The sequence below is a fragment of the Oryx dammah genome, unplaced genomic scaffold (assembly GCF_014754425.2).
Source record: "Oryx dammah isolate SB20612 unplaced genomic scaffold, SCBI_Odam_1.1 HiC_scaffold_9, whole genome shotgun sequence".
Classification (NCBI taxonomy): domain Eukaryota; kingdom Metazoa; phylum Chordata; class Mammalia; order Artiodactyla; family Bovidae; genus Oryx; species Oryx dammah.
Genome location: NW_024070193.1, coordinates 17,084,635 through 17,102,282, shown reverse-complemented (window position 1 = coordinate 17,102,282; position 17,648 = coordinate 17,084,635). Strand labels below are relative to the sequence as shown.

The window sequence follows — 17,648 nt, the reverse complement described above, 5'->3', positions numbered from 1 at the left end:
TTCTCCCCTCTTTTTTTTCATACCTAATAACCCCTTGGTTCCACAGAGTCCTGAATACTTAACAGAATATTAGAAAAACCTTATATCTGCATATGAATATTTTAGAAAGAAAAGAAGAAAAGGTGAGGGAGTGAGGATCTGAGGAGAGCCAGAATAGCAAGAACTTTTAGAGGACCACTGTGTGGAAGCATAATACATTTTGGGAGAGTCTTGGGCAGTTTTCAATTTTGTTTGAAGCCTAACAGCGACTTGTCTAAGAAACTCTCAGAGTTCAGCCTGTTTTATTTACTCTGATATCCACATATTCAGCTAACTGATGTACACAGATTCCTGGAGTATGTTTCTGCCTAAAATGTTTATTTCTTGATAAAAACCAGACTCACATGTCGGCATAGTTTTATGTAAGGGGCTGGTGGGTAAGGTGATAGAAAGAAAACGGTCAGTTTTGATCGTCTAATCTGAAATTACAGAAGACAAAATCAGAAGAGGTTCAAAACAGAAAAGTGCTATTAAGGTCCTTGCCTGTCTGATGCTGTTGGTAAAGACGACATCCAAGGGTAATAATGCCCCACGGTCGTCTTATACGCTGTGCTAACCTGTATAACCTCCTGCTATATAACCTCCTGTTTGTTAGAGGCAAGCATGAATAGGCTGTCCTCTATGAACTATCAGAGGGCTTTACAGTATCAGTTTGTTTTGTTTGAAAGCCTTATTTTCACTAGTGTTCTAAGTCGTACTGGGAAAGCTGGCCTTTAAAGAAATATTGTATCGTTGCAGACCAGGGCTCAGAAAGACAGGATTGGTTGATACTCTCACAAGGAAGTGCATACTGAGGTTGGGGTTGTGAGTCACTGTCCATTATGCTACTCTCTCATCCGTTTTCATCTTCTTAGCCACAGTGTATAAAGGCAAAGGGGTGAAACAACGAAATTCTACACTACGGAAAAAAGGAGGGAAGAGAGGAGGGGGAGGAAAGCTTGCTGAAAACTTCAAAGAGGCAAACTCTTCATTTTTCATTCAAATCTGATTAAACATAATTGGGAAGGGGGTACTAAGTTGCAGCAACTCATAGTTTACTCCAGTTTGCTAGAGACAAAGACTCAGTTAAAGGCAGCATATTAACATCTGGTTAGATTGGAATTAATTCATGGTTAGCATTACTACAAAGGAAACAAGACAAAATGTTATGTGATTAGTTCAGTTCATTCGGTATGACACACCACGTAGCATACTAAATGAAGGGTTTGCTTCAGGTAACAAAATACCTGCGTGGTTTTGCCATGCACTATAGTACAAATATGGCACAAACAGGTGACATGGACAAACAGACAAGGACTCAACAGTAGTGCTTGTACCTTTCTCTACCACAATGGACCGAAACACCAAAACAGGAAAGCCAGGAATAGGCCGATGAATACGGCTGGGACGGGTTGTAATATGGAAGGCTAAAGAAGGGAAGGGATATTAAAATCATTTTATGCTACAAAAAAAAAATCAGATAAGATGATTTAGAACCCAGGGTGGGTGGGAGGGAGGGTAGAAGGACATTTCAAAGACATCTAATATCATCCAGAATGATGGGCCAGGGTAAGTAAGCTGGTAAACTACCAGTTTTAAAGAATGGCTGGAGGCAGTGTGGGTATCCCTAACTGCATAATGAAACACAGCACTTTAACACAGAGCGATGAAAATGCCTCACCAACTGACGCTCTGCTTGACGGTATGGTATTTTTGTTCCATACCTGGAATCCATTATTTGATAATGTACTCCTTTGGAAATTGCTAAGGTTTATCTTATCCCTTTATCAAAACTTTTTTTTTTTTTAAACCTGAACTCTTTTGCTTGAGACAGTACTGCTTTCAAGCTTAAAAATAAATGCCCTGTGATACACAGTTCCTAAATCAAGCAAGAGATCTGACACACTGTATGAGAAACATTTAGTATATAAAGACAGGCAGCTTAGCCTCAGGGCTTTCACTTACGTTACCAGAATAGAAGTAATTTTTAACTTTTATTTTATTATTATTATTATTTTGGTCGTGCCTCGTGGCATGTGGGATCTTAGTTCCCCGCCCAAGGATTGAACTCGTGCCCCATGCAGTGGAAGCATGGAGTCTTAATCACTGGACGGCCAGGGAATTCCCAGTAATTTTTTTTTTAACTGGAAGGGAATTACTACAATGAGTGTTATTATAGAGTAATATTTAATTACCATAACTCTAATATAAAAATAGGAAATTCACCCTTAAAGTAAATTATTTGTAGAATTGTAAATATTAATAGCAAGGCTACTTTCAAAAAGGTTCTAAATCATACAGAGGGATCCATTCTGATTATGCTAGATGTCTTCACAGGTTAATTTAGTAGAAGGTAGACTGAAATTCCAACATCAGAGAGATATGAATTAACATAAAAGAGAGAAGTAACCAAACCATTATGACCTGATTTCAGAAGAGTTCTGTAATTGATATTTTTACAATAAATGCAATCCATTTTTGCTTATCATAAAGCCTCCATAACCAATTTATCAATTTCTGAAAGGCTTCCACTTGAGCAACAAGTCTTTATTTATTTATTTATTTTAAACAGAATCTTTCTTTAAGCAGCGGACAGTTGGGCACAACTCATAAGCATTCTGAGTGTGACTGTGTAACTGGATGGCCATGCAACAGTCCTCTTTGGTACTTGTGCTACAAGTTAAAGCAGAGTGCCTTCCTCCATGGGAAGTGTGTGGCTCACACCCACTGCAGTGTCCAAGCCATGACAGGGGTTTGAAATCAGTCAGAACACAATCAACCACACTGAACATCCATCAGTTAGGGCCCACAAAGGCAATGATCACTAAAACGTGTAACACGACATTTATTTAGTATAACATCTTTCAAAAGACCATCTGCCTTTCTAGCAAATGAAATACAAATTAATATTGTTAAACTCAATTTATACCACAATGTTCTAACTAACTGCATACACACACACAAACACATACTCATTCACACACAGCCCTACAGAAACTCACTAATACTTCCAAATGTTTATAGGAGGCCCAGAAGCCACTAAGCTTTTTAGGAATGTGCCTCAGAACATGATTAGTATAAAATGAAAACCATCATTAAGTCTCCATTTTTCGATGCAATCAAATGCTAAGGAGTCACCATGTATTGCTCTTTCTTCAGTGGGTCCCTGGTGGCACAGTGCTTTGTTTCCCAGAGTGGGAAACAAGAGCTAGATTAGGCTTAGTGACAGAACTTCAGATTTATCTAGGAAAAGCTGGCAGTTCTTAGGTAATTTTTTTTTTTTCTTTTTGCAAACAAGGCTCTTCCTTCAGGTAGTCCTTAGGCTTTTCTAGGAGTACAGGCTAAAGGGGCAAATTCTTACTCAAAAATTGGACAGCACAATGATTCCATTATGGAATTTCATAATGAAAAGCTTGGTTCATGAGTACTATAGGTCTTAGTTTCTCAAATCAGTTATAAGTCTTCTGAAAAATCAGCTTCAGGGCTCTCGCCTGCCTCTCAATCAAAGCTAAGCCAAGTTTGCAAAGACTTACATTATTTCCTTTCTCTCGGAGCAGCTTCAGGTTGTCTTTACATTGTTTGAGCTCATCTGTGATTGACTGTTTTTCCTGCTCAGTCATTTCAAACTTCAACTTCAGTTCTGAGAGTACAGTCTGTGTCTTTTCATACTAAAGGCAAAGAAAAAAGAGTGTGCAGACTCAACTTAAAATGGGTATGAAGTTATGTGTTTAGTCAGGTTTAAAAACCAGACCCTGTTTAGTCACCTGTACCACCACAGTCAAGCGTTTTTGTTATAAGGAGGATAAGGATTATTTGCACTGATAATAAGAAGCCTTTAATGTTAACTTGATTCTATGTAAGAGTTTTCTGGCCTTGGGGTTTAAAAAAAAAATTAAGAGAAGTCACCATTGTATCATGTGTTTCTAATATAAGGTGTCATTTTTTCCATTAAGAGAGTTAGAGGAGAAAAGTAAAATTCCAAACTGAGCAAAAGGAAAGCAAGTGAAGAGAAACCTCCATAGCCTAATTAAATGGCAAGTTTCGGAAGTCTGAGTTTATATCCTGGTAAGTAATGTCAGCCAAGTTATTTTAGTCTTGAAGTAATAACTTTTAATTCTCAGTAGACCTCCCTTTACCCAGCATGACTGTGTATTCAAGTGTTCTGGATAAGGAATGTCTAGGCAAATGAAGCAGAGAAATATTATCTAAGGTAACAATCACTATGACTAGGACATTTCTCTCTCTTGACTTAAGACTTAGAAGCATCAGTGAAAAATACCTTAAGAAAATCTGCTGCTGATATTTTTCCTTAGTGAAACACGCCACCTTCTGCTCTGGAAAACAGTTCACTGTATATAACATAAAGTTTGGACAGGCAATCTAGCCCCTGAACATGGGTGACATCAAGGTAAAAAGGAGGACGGTTTGCCCCTACATTAAATGCCCCGGGAGGCAGGAATTCGAGACTGGTTTCACTTCTAGATATTGTATCTTCCATGCAAGCTGAGCTCTCCAGCAAAGAGTAAACACTGTTCTGCTGCTGGCTGTGCCTTTGTCTCAGCCTCCACTGCCCCACTCTGTCATTTCTGAAAGTTTTAGAAGGCAGGCAGACAGACAAGGGCTGAGTATAAAATAAATATACCACATGTCTGGCATACTAGAAAGATTTCTCCTCTTCCCTAAACATAGCCCACGAGGCTGAAAAGTCTCCAGTTCCTTTCTGGCTGTATCCTAGGAATTTCTCAATGAAGGTACACCTTTATATGGTGCTTCTGAATAATGCAAACACCTTGGAGGGATATATCAGGCACTCATCATTATACACTCCAAAGATAAATATTACAGATGCAAATGTGGAAAAACATTAGTCTGAAGTGGTGCAGGCAGGGGCTTAGGGTCAGCAGCGAATTCACCACAGCAGGAAGAAAGACTTGGGTACAGAGAGGGAGGTAAAATATGAAAGGAACTCCCTGTTACCTAACCACATTCCCAGAAAAAGTTTGGGTAGTATGCCAAAGAACAAACTTAAGGAGTAAGATTCATGGACTTCATGACAGGTTTGTTTTTTTTTTTCTTTGTGGGGTCTGTGTACTTCCTTCCAGATGGCAGAAGGTTACCGGCAGGCTGCCAAAACAAATTCAGTGGACCTAGACTAGTCTCTGCACCAAGTCTCTTAGAACATAATCAATTCTCAATGATCTGATTCCTAAAGTGACCAAGTGAAAAGTGCTTTGCTGATCCAAATTTTCCCTTACTTTCCTTTTCCACCATTCCTACATCCAGCCTGCCCTGTACACCAAAGCACTTCATCATTCTCCATTCCAGAAGTTGTGGAGAAAGACAGGAAGGCAGCTTAGTCAGGAAGATCCTGCTGTTTACCTTCAGCTTGTGGGGGGCGGGGCGGGGAGGTGGGGGCGGGTGGGAAGGACTCTGGCCCCAGGGTTAGATGGTGAAGCTAAACAACTTTCCCGAGTCAGTCTTTGCAGGGTGGACTTGGGTGCTCAATGTTTCTTAAAATACAGATATTCCTACTAAATCAAAATATACAGTTGCTTTCTTAATTCAAATATTAAGATGGTATATCATTATTTTTCTCTAAATACTGAGGATTAAATTTTACTTTTCTCATGTACTTTTTGTTAAATGTTCAAAAAAAAAAAGCTGCCACATATTTAAGATTTAATTGTCAAAACAAAGGTCACCTTCTACAGCCTTAGTTTCACATTTCCCTTGGATATCATTTTGCTCCATCTTGCTTTCTAACTCAGAGGTGAGAAACAAGCTCAGTCTGATTAAGATAAGATGGAAGTATCACACAATATTACCAACACCTTTCGTTCTTCTTAAAAATAATCATATCTGGGCTTGCTCAGTTTGTGATATTTTAGCTTGTGACAGTGCTGAAGATACATAATCATTATACTGTGCACATTAAGTATGATTCTATGAGAGAAAGGAGAAAAAGCGGAAATGTTGAAAGGGAATATACATGCATTAATAAAAGGTCGTAATTCATTTGCAGTGGATTACACAGACAGAAGAATCTCATTAAAGAACGTTTTAGTTACAGACTAGTATCCAAGAGTTGACATCAGGACAAACGGAAAGAAAAGCAATTTTACATTACAAAGGAGCATGATGACTACACATCATTTCACAATGAAAACACTGAACAAGAAAATAGAAGAGAAACATACTGACAAGATCAGACGTATTTTTAAATGTGCTGCATTTAATGCAATCCAGAGGCTATCAACAATTTAGATGCTGTGACAACATGCCACTGCCATTTGTGGGAACAGTCAAAGCATTTTGCACTGATCGCTCAGTGACCAAAAACAGGCAAACAAGCAATGCAACAAAATGGCTAATGCATTCAGAATAACATACAATAGATTTATCTTCCAACCACAGCATTCTTCCCAGATTTTGAAAGAATTATGGCATGTGGACTGGAAGGACACAAAGTGCTTACAGTATTAAATACTAGGATATTTACTTTGGCACAGAATTTGTGTTCCAACCAAATAAAATGAGATTTCTCCAAAAACACATATCCTTAGCAAGAAGATAAAAATGAACATATTACAAAATCAATATGGCCACATGTAAATAAAAAATGTTACAGTTTTGTGTTGTTTTTTTTTTTCCCTTTTGGAACAAACATGAAGACAGATGAACAATAATCATTTCCAGATTCAGGATACTATAAGGAGAGAAGAAAAATGCAAAGAAAAACTACATTGATTAAACAGATCTTCTAGAACAATCTGGGGGAAACCTGTTATTGAAGACAAAAGGGTTGTCTTCAAGTTCCTTCTGTTTAAAACCAATCCTTCATTTAAGAGGGTCTACAACCGGGGTGAGTCCTGCCAGGTAGATGGAAATAAATCAGCCTTCTCCACCCCCTAAGCTGGCCACAAGTCAATGCAGGCAGTAGTATTAGGCCAAGAGGACTGATTGCAGCTCTTACTGCCCCATGGTCAACCTCGACCATGCCTGTGTGTGTGGGGAGGGGGCTCCAACACCAACCCTCACTATTTTAACTATGATTTTTTTTTTTTAAGCCACCAAAGTTGAGATTTTACGCAAAATGACATGAAAAGTGAGCATGCCTATTTGTGAAGAAGGGAAAAAAGAGATGGGGGAAAGAAAGGAAAAGGTCACAGAACATGAGTTTGGCTGACTGGGTATGAGCTGAGTTTTTTCATAAGCAATTTTTCAGGCCAGTTTCACCTGAGGGGTTTGGACAGCATTATGGGGTGGCCCCAGTTTACTTTCCAAAAGTCCCCTAAATTAAATGTGATACTGTCTGGAACCATAAACAATGAACTGAGTAATCTGGTACAAAGGTCAACTAACTGGTAGAGAAAACCTTTTAATGTAACTTTGTATATTTATATTTTGAGACCAGATCTCACTGATAAATTCTCTACATTTGGACCATGATACACAGCTAACAAATCACCAGGCAGAGATACTTCCAGTATCAACTCTGTGGCAGGTAATGCTTTCCTTTATTTCTAACTAGCATGAATATCTGATTTGCTTTTGGCTTTAAGCCCAACCATAATTGGGCTCATAACGTCTTTTCGCTTTACCTCTTTCTGTACATCCTTTGCTTGGTTTTCAGCCTTACTGAGAAGAGTTTTTAAATCAGCTGAATCCCGAAGATGCTGTTCTTTTAAGGATCCCACTTGATTTTCAAGCTCTTTCCTGGTCACCTGCAGGATGCTGAGATCACTGGTAAGCTCTAAACTCTGCTTCTGAGAACTGCAACAGAAATATTGACAATTATTCATGCAGAAACCAGACACAGCAGGAAGTTCAATTTCTTTTATATTTTACTAGGCTGGATGGATTTCAGAGGAGAAAAGAAAAGTGTGGGGGAAAAAGAAACAATGATATTTTCAAGAAGTAAAAAGGCATTAAAACACTAAAACAATGAGAGTTTAAAGCTGTTTCCTACTTTCAGATAATCAAATACATGCAAAGGTTGAAATTATAAAAAAAAGAAGTAGAAGGTGACTGTATATTTGGTCATATCACATTATATTCACTATATCATAAAAATATTCAGTGTAGGTCTTCTACATGAAAAGAAAGCATATATTTCAACTAGTTTCTTCACGTACTTGACAGATAGGATGGTGAGCAGAAACTTAAAAGTTTAGGAGCTACGTCCAACTTTAACTAAAGATAAACCTATTGAAATGAGAAGATACCAAAATGAGAGGAAAACATAAAACAAAGAACTGGGATGGTTGGGATGTAGACCGCAGATCTGCCACTATTTAGCTGTGGGATGCTGAGCAAGTCAGTTCACTGGTACCATTCCATTCTCTGAGTGAGCCTTTCCTGGCCTCTTAGATCTGTGCCAGGCGCTGTTTGCACAGACACAAATAACACAAGGAGAGCCTCAGTGCCCTCCTTGGCCAAACAAGAAGATTAAACTCAGGAATTTCTGAGGCTGTTTTCGAGCTTAAATCCTGTGATTACTGTTACAATTTGATGTTAAAAAGAAAATCACATTTACGCACTAGGAAAACCTCTTGACAAGCATCAGTAGAAACTGTTTGTTCATACAGAACAGATTTATGGACACAGAGTGGGAAGGGGAAGGTGGGACAAATGGAGAGAGGAGCACTGAAATATATACATTACCATATGTAAAACAGATAGCTAGTGGAAAGCTGCTATAAAGTATAGGAAGCTCAGCTCAGTGCTCCCGATGACCTAGAGGGGTGGGATGGGGTAGGAGATGGGAAGGAGGTTCAAGAGGGAGGGAACACATGTATACTTGTAGCTGATTCATGTTGATGTATGGCAGAAGCCTAAACAACTCTGTAAAGCAATTATCCTCCAATTAAAAGTAAATTTAAAAAAAAAGAAATTCTTTGTTCAATTACTTCTACATCATAGACAACAAAGAAGAAAAGACCTGTACAGTATAGCTATGTTAAAGAATTTGGCTCCCATCTACAACAGAAATAGCTAAAGGAGGATAAGGTTTTTGAGAATCACAGTTATATGCCTCTTAGGATAGATCATAAGTCTCAGACTCAATACTGTATCTGAAGTACTATAGAGAATAAATCTTATGCTGACTGGATGCTAGGCAGATCCTAGGTGTGAGCATGATGTTGTTAGGGGAGTATAGCTAGGAACTAAACAGCATGTAAGACTGTAAAGAAAGACTAGCTTCTAAATACTACTCAAATGCTGGGGTGGCTTAATAAATAAATTAAGAGAACTATTAAATCAAAAATTTTAAAAAGTAGAATTAACGTCTTAAATAGTTTATGTGAGTTTAGACAGATAACTTGACCACTGATATTCCAACAGTCTGGGGCCTAATATTTTTAAATCATATGCTTCTAACTCATAAGGAATTTGTAGGATTGTTTTTCAACATTTAAACAAAACTTGGAAGTAATTTTAAAAATAGCATTTAACAATCTGCTAGATTTCAATTTATCATATCTCAAAAATAAGGGATCAAGTATGACTCTTTAAAATATCAAATATTCAAAAAGAATAATAATTTAAGATAATCAATACTGGTAATCAAATATCAATTATTTCTTGCTTGATAGAATACCAAACTAAATGGATTCACCAAGATCTAAATGTATTCCAAATAGGAAGAACCTGAGTGTCTGTATCATCTTACATACATTTTATACCAAATAATTTGCCCACATGTTCTGTCAACTGATGACCAGTTGATACTAAATACACATAAACATATGTGTGTGTGTGTGTGTCTATGAGTGCATCCATTTATTTGTCTGTTTGTATTTTGGGCCATTATTTTGTCCTATTCATATTTTGAAATTGCTTTTATAAACTTTCATGTTAAAAACAAACATCTGTCTTATTCTCTATTATTAATTAACTCTAAACATTCAAAGAGGAATACCCATAGAAAAGATTATGGAATGGTAAGACACTGGAAGAGAAAAAAGTGCTTTAAAAACACTGATATTAAAAAAAAAAGATACTGATACTGAGCATGTAATATTATAGGAAGGAGTTCTACAGAATAAGTCAGTACATCTTGCTCCTTCAATTAGTTCTTGATTTTTTAATATATAACCAATATTGCAACTGTCTTTGTTTTCACAAGAGTTAATGAGGAATGCTATTTTCTGATACATCTAATTATCATTTTTCCCTAAAGCTTATTTTCTATGAGAACTGACCTTGATCACTGAATTTTTGCTAACCTTAATACTCTTCAGGAGTATAAGCACAAGGCTAACAAGAGAGCAATGACTCCCATTTTTGGTGTACTGAGGGGAAGGAGACAGTTTAAAGAAAGGCTTCAATAATAAACATGTACTATCTTCATATTTGGGCTTCCCTAGTGGCTCAGACAGTAAAGAATCTGACTGCAGTGCAGGAGACCTGGGTTCGATTCCTGGGTTGGAAAGATCCCCTGGAGAAGGGAATGGCTGAATGGCTACCCACTCCAATATTCTTGCCTGGAGAATTCCATGAACAGAGGAGCCTGGCGGGTTACAGTCCATGGGGTTGCAAAGATTTGGACACGACTGAGTGACTAACACTTGCACGTTCATATTCTGAATTAGAATGTAAACACAGCTTAAATAAAAAGTATGGAATCAAAATGGGTCAAATTTTAAAGGAAGAAATCAATGTTAAACTATACAATAAGTGTTGGTAAGAAAACAAGACTCTCTAGTAAATTTGCTGGAACAAGTCTATTGCATTCATTGGTTTGCCTGTAGGGTATTGGATATTACGACAGATTTAATTGGTTCTAGAGATTTTTTGATCTTACATATTATTACTTTTTACATAACCCTTTTTGATAAGGAAAAGTTGATTCTGTGTCTTTCAGTAATATAAATTCTTTTATCACAGCCATCTTCTGATGAACCTTATAAACAGAAGGGATCACTGGCATGAAAAAAAACAAACAAACTTGTATTTGAAATTTATTATCATTTCGCTTAAAGGTGAATTTAATCATAGATCATTTGCTGCTTGTTTGCTTAGAGCTTTTGGGAATAGGGGTGGGAAGGGGGCATAATGAATGTGTATTCCATGAGTACATCCAAAGGAAAGGACATAGAGGTGGTGCCAGGAAAAAAGTGGCTCAGTACTCATTTAGAGGGGTTAACCTACCAAGTAGCCAGAAAAGAGTCTGGCTGAATATTTTGTTCCAAAAGGTATTTAAATATCAAAACTAAATTAAATTTAGATGAAAATCTAAGATACAGAAATATTTTGAACCTAAATAAGAGTTCATGCATACTTGTGCAATTCTTTTTCTTGCCGCTGCAATTCTGAAGATAGCAAAACATTTTCCTTTTTTAGAGAACGGCATTCGGTATCCAATACATTCCATTCCTTTCTCAACTTCTCTAGTTCACCTAAAATAGTCCCAAAACACATTTGTTAATATAGGAACATAACTATTTTTTCCCCCTTAAAAAACAAAGATTTTATATGTCTTTTCCTTGATTTCTGTTACTTTGCAGTTATGCCTCAGGGAAGTTCTCATCACCCTGAACTTCAGTAATATTTTTTTTTCCCACTTCACTTTTACAAGACAAATAATTTTTAATAGTATTTAAATAAATAAATATAAATTGCAAAGTTTTTCAATTCACTGTAGAGCTTACAGATGTGAAGAACGTTTATAGCCCCAATATAAAAACATTGCTTTTATACAATCAATCACTATGGAAGAGAAAATTAGCCTGACTGCGTTATTCAGTACAAGTTATGAAGTTATCAGTGTCAAGCATTAAGAGCTTTACATAAAGTACATTTCTCACCTTGCAGCCTGGTTGCTTCTTCCCTCTGCTGGTCCTCACATTGTTGACACCGAAGCTGAAAGCTATTTTGCAAACTCATGATTTCTTTCTCATATTCAGATGCTGCTTTCCGCCACCGCTCAAGCTCAGCTCGCACTTTCTTAAGCTCTTCTTGTAAAGAAGCAATGTCAGTGTCCCGCTCAGAGGCAGCCTTTTCTGCCGCTTGATGAAGGAGTAAAATTTCATCTCGGGCACTAAGCAATTCATCTCGAGTACTTGCGATTTCACTGTCCTTCTCCTCCCGGAGATTCTCAATATTGATGTGTAACCTCTGTAGTTGGGCTACAAAAGTATAGTTACTCATCATTTTCTTAGTCCAAGTAATCAGGAATAAAAGAACAGTCCATATGGGACTGTAGTTACTGCACAGCCCAGGCTGTCAGAGCCATTTGTTGCTTTTGATCAAACTGTATGAGCAATCCATGTTTAATGCATAAAACATCAAAATACAGAAACACAAAGAGAGGAAAAAAGCTCAAAGTGATCTTTATTTCTCCCACACAGAGAAAATTACTTCTAACATTTGGTACTTATTTTCCCAGATTTTTTTCTAAGCATTTATACATATATAAAAACAAAAATTGGGAGCAATCATAATAAATACAGTGTTCTCTATACTGCGGGTGATAAATATTTTTTAACGACAAAACAGCTATATTAACTTTCTTCACTAATCCTTTATTTCAGATATATTACGCTTTTGAGTTTGCATTACTCATGACAATACATCTTATAATGCAATCTTGATTTTTTTCCTCCCATAAGGGTGAATTCATAGACACAGAACTGCTTGGTCAGATGGTAAACATTAATAAAATCTTTGATATTCTTAACTCAATTTTCTGTTGAATTGTCAATTCCTTAAAGGAGTTTTCTCTGCTGGCTTATCGAAAAATAGTCCACTGTCATTCTCTAGTCCTTTACTCTGCTCTTACTGGATATCACATTATATACTTATTTGCTTATTGTTCATCTTTTTCACTACACTGTACATCTCATGTATACTATCCTCAAGACTAGAAGAGTAAAGAACCAAGGATTATCAGTTGAATTAATGAATTAATAAAGTTACTGAATACTGCCTAGTCAGAGGTATATTTTTTAAAGCTCTGGTCTTGTTGATGTGAACTGGAAACAATCTGTATAAAATCATGCTGGGTTCAGAACTAGAATACTGGTCTTGGTTACTATAACACAAGAAAATTATAAAAAAATTCGTTAGGTAGAAAAGAACAATTAAAATAAGAGGATTTCAGGCTTGGGGAGGAAGAGGTTGCCTCAGAAATAAACATTAAATACTAGCCCATTTAAGTTTGTGGGAAGCAGTAGAGGTTAACAACCTCAAAGTCTGGAAGGGCACAATGGCCAGGGATTACATGACCATGGATTTGTGGATAAAATCATGAAATATACATGCTGGCACTAGGGGGCACTCAATGATGCTCACGTAGGGCAGGTTTACCACAAGAGGCAGCACTATATGAACCTTCAGGGCTAACTGTCCATACACAATACAGGATGGAAATATAAATATAAGTCAGATTTATGTAAACTAATGGATAATAGCATTAAACTGTAATAAAACTGTGAAGAACTCTCATGAATTTAAAAATTCATCTACCCAGCTACCCCAGAAATTCCTGTTTGACCATAATACAATTAAATTTTAAAAATAACTGAAATGTCCGACTCAAAAAGAAGAAACGAAAACCCCAAAGACTGGTTTTCCTCTGGGTATTTTAGGGCAAATACCCTAGGCTTCACACATTGACTCCCCATTTCATCTCAACAGGGGTTACCTGTCTATTTAATTTCTTTTTACCCTGCCACTCAAATGTGTTTTTTTTTTCAAATATTTTAAAATAACATTGGTTCCTTCTCTGACGATGAAGGCAAATTAATTTTACTTTAGGGATTTTACAATGGCATGGGAAAGACATCTCCTGGAGCATCTCACAATTATAGCCTCAAAGTACCAGGAGCTCTGGTTCAAAGAAAACCCTGGACAGACAGGTGTCTTTCAGGTTGTTTCTGTAAAGACTCTGTGACAGCCCCCATAAAGAGAGCAAAATGGTGGGTATGAAGAGCAGCCTTTACCAATGAAGCCAGTGCAGGGACCACTGTTCTGTTCCACGCGGTAAACAATTTTTGTTGCAATGCAAGTGTGCTAGGAGCATTAGAAATAATATCACCAACAAGCTAAAAGTGCTGATGCACCGACCGACTCAAACTGATACCCTGTCTGCAGGCCTCCTCTATAATAAGTCACTATGTAACCCAGAAAACGACAGTCTTACAAATTCATATCTTCACTCTTGCTTTCCCCACTCCAAGTGGGAAGTACTATTGCAGTACTAGGGTATCTTCCCTCAAAAAAAAAGAGAAAAGGCCACCAAGAGCCAGTTACAGTCTCAGATTCTACAGAAGAATCAAAGCCATGAAAAATGGGAACCCTCTGCATTCTTACTTTCCATTTCTTTTGAATTACTGCAAACAAACAGTAACAATCCCAAATAGCCCTGAAGTGTTCCATACCTTGAAGAACCTGTATTTGTTTACTGGATTCTTCGACTTGATTTCGATAGGCTTTTCTTTCTTCTTCCAAAAGAGCTAGAAGTAAAGTACAGTATGTCTAATTTTGTGATTTAATGAAAATATTCAGAATTGAGCAACTGGAAAATCCTAAGAAACTCTCTCCTAAAGCTAATGGAAGGGAACAAAAGTTAGGCAGTAAGTATTAGCAGTATTAGCAATCAGGTAGTTTAAAGATTTTTAGGAGCACACAACAGTAGTAAGTAAGTAATAAATGTATCAACTGAATAGGAGTTTTCTGTATCTTACATGGCTGGGATAATATATGCTGTTTTTCACTTGAGAAGCATTCTTGATAGCTGTTAATCAACACTGTGAGCTTAAATTTGAAAACCAGACTTAGAATCCTTATGTTCACTGCCAAGTACATAATAAGTACTTACTGACAGGAAGTCCACGGTTCCCTGTGGGATGCAAATCTTCCTTCTGGTGAGGAAGGCCATTTTAGAGAACATGAGGATTCTAAGACTTTGTAAGGTACTAATCGACTGCAACTAGATAACTACTGTGAATGATACAAAAAGGTTAGCTCTAGGGGACAGCACAGACTCCAACTGGCCTATGTCCGTATAGATAAGTGAGCTACTAGAATAAAAAGTGGTTGGGACATTTGAAGATTCTCTACCTTAACCTTGCCTGGCTCCTCTCATTTACTTTAGAACACACTGTAAAACTGCAGGGAATATAAATGTCCCTTATCTTATGTTCAGTAGCTAATATTAGGTATAATTAAAACTTAGAAATTAATATTTCTATGTTTTTTTCCTTCTATTGTACTTAATATATAATTAACTCTTAAGATCTTTCATTGTAACAGGTCTTTCTTGATCTTCAGAAGAAAGTCATACCACTATAACTGTCTCTACTATACTGATCTGAATCATAAGCTCGGAGAGGATAAGTAAAGTTCCAAGATCACATATCTAGTAAAGTCATGGATTCGGAAGAGGATAACCATGCCTCTGGACTTGGGGCCATTCAGTAATATCTTGTTGCTTTCACATCCCCTGAAGAGTCAAAGTAATCTTGATCTCACCTTGAAGTTCAAAGCATTTTTGTTTACTTGCTCTAGCTAGTTCCTGGGCTTCAATCAATTCCTTGCGAAGATGCTGAATTTCTTGTTTTGCCTCAATTTCTGACTGTGCACCCTGCAAGTCATCTGACAAAAATATGTTTATTTTAGAAGCAAGAGTTAGTATGATATCATAATCTCTACAACCAAAGATTAGCAATCTTTCTCATGTTTAGACATGCATAGTTAACAACACAGCACGAGTTTAATAAAATTTAGAAGCAAATTATATTAAGCATTTTAGTCATTTTACCCTGGAGAAAGAGCACAAATACAATTAAATATATATTTAGTAATTAATGGCAATGGTACTATAAAACATATACTAGTATATAATAAATTATATTTTACTTATGTAAGGGTTATGCAGAACTTATGCAAGGCTTGATATTTAGTAATATGGGCATAATGCTATTCTTATTCAATTTTGAAATTTCTTGATAACAGGTCAGAAATTTTTCACTTGTAACTTAACTGGAAATGGAAAAACAGAAAGAAACTTTTCCTCAAGAAAAAACATTTTAGCATGATTTCCCCAGTTGTGGAATACAAAATAAAAACTAAGCTGGAAGCTCCACTGTGCACACTCCGTCGTCACTGCTTCCTCAATGTCACATACATAACAAGTAAATATTTGCTTAATTATTAAATAATGTAACCTAGTGATGTTATCAAAATACATTAGAACCAGCATTACATCTCAAAAAAGCTCCCTCCCTCTTTTCTCTCTAGTCACTCTGCTTGTCTTTCATTGTATTAAAACTTTCTACTATGAACACTGCCTGAAATAAATGCATCATCAGGTAGGCCATACTCTTCTAGTATATTCTATTATTCTATTACTATTCTATTATTCGACTATTACTTTGGTTTACAATAGCTCAGGTGTAACAACTTCAATCCATCAGAAAAGAACTAAAAATAAAATTTCATGATGCAAACACAGTAGGTCTCAGATATTATAAACATGTGTTTTCATCCTCATATCTTACTTCTCCCTGTCAAAAATTCTAACTCTAGGTTCATCTACTTTAGCCAGTCTAGCAATTCTTCCTTTGAAAAGTCATGGTAAGGGTGGAGGAAAAGCAAGAGAGATTTTTTCCAGTGGCAGGTGCATTATCATAGCAACTACAAAATTTCTCTTTCAGCATCATACATGGAAGTGTGCCCAGGTTCTAGCTGCCCACTTCTGGATTTGTCATTATACAGGATAACATCCTTATTTTTTAGGAGTATTAAAGTAGGAAGCGTCATGATGCCTTTATCTTTTTTTTTAAGTTCATTTACAATGTTGTGTTAATTTCTGTGTATACCAAAGTGACTCAGTTATACAAATATTCTTTTTCCTATTTTTTCCATTATGGTTCATCACTGGATATTCATTATAGTTCCCTGTGCTACCCAGCAGGACACTGTTATTTATCCATCCTATATATAATAGCTTGCATTGATTAATCCCAAACCCTTGATCCTTCCCTTCCCCTCTCCACCTTCCCCTTGGTAACTACAAGTCTCTTCTCTATGTGAGTCTGTTTCTGTTTCATAGATATGTTCATTTGTGTTGTAGATTCCACATATAAGTGATATGGTATTTGTCTTTCTCTTTCTGACTTACTTTGCTTAAAATAATCTCTAGGCCCATTCACATTGCTGCAAATGGCAGTATTTCACTCTTTTTTTATGGCTGAGTAATATTCTATTGTACATATGTACCACACCTTCTTTATTCATTCTTCTGCTGATGAACATTTAGCTTGCTTCCATGTCCTGGCTATTGTAAGTGAAGTGAAGTCGCTCAGTCGTGTCCGACTCTTTGCGACCCCATGGACTGTAGCCTTCCAGGCTCCTCTGTCCATGGGATTTTCCAGGCAATATACTGGAGTGGATTGCCATTTCCTTCTCCAGGGGATCTTCCCAACCCAGGGACTGAACCCAGGTCTCTCACACTGTAGACAGACACTTTATCATCTGAGCCACCAGGGAAATCCACTGGGGTGAATGTATCTTTTTGAACAATGGTTTTCTCCAGGGATATGACCTGGAGTGGGACTGCTGGGTCATATGGTAGTTCCAGTTTTAGTTTTTTAAGGAACACTATACTGTTCTCCTTAAAAAAC

The 17,648-nt window shown here is 36.9% G+C and overlaps 1 protein-coding gene across 39 annotated transcripts in view; it reads right to left on the bottom strand.

The window, feature by feature from the left end:
• LOC120867962 (sarcolemma associated protein) overlaps positions 1 to 17,648 on the bottom strand; it is a 157,833-nt gene that overhangs the window by 1,941 nt on the left and 138,244 nt on the right. For 15 of the 39 annotated variants that reach the window (XM_040246435.1, XM_040246443.1, XM_040246439.1 and 12 more), the window contains 6 exons: positions 15,496 to 15,618; positions 14,403 to 14,477; positions 11,829 to 12,149; positions 11,303 to 11,420; positions 7,620 to 7,791; positions 3,552 to 3,686 (listed from right to left, as the gene is read on the bottom strand). In XM_040246435.1, coding sequence (XP_040102369.1) covers positions 3,552 to 3,686; positions 7,620 to 7,791; positions 11,303 to 11,420; positions 11,829 to 12,149; positions 14,403 to 14,477; positions 15,496 to 15,618 — 944 coding nt within the window. Of the gene's footprint in view, positions 1 to 1,355; positions 1,446 to 3,551; positions 3,687 to 7,619; positions 7,792 to 11,302; positions 11,421 to 11,828; positions 12,150 to 14,402; positions 14,478 to 15,495; positions 15,619 to 17,648 lie in introns of all 39 variants that reach the window. The other 24 variants (XM_040246437.1, XM_040246442.1, XM_040246438.1 and 21 more) reach the window with 3 other exon arrangements.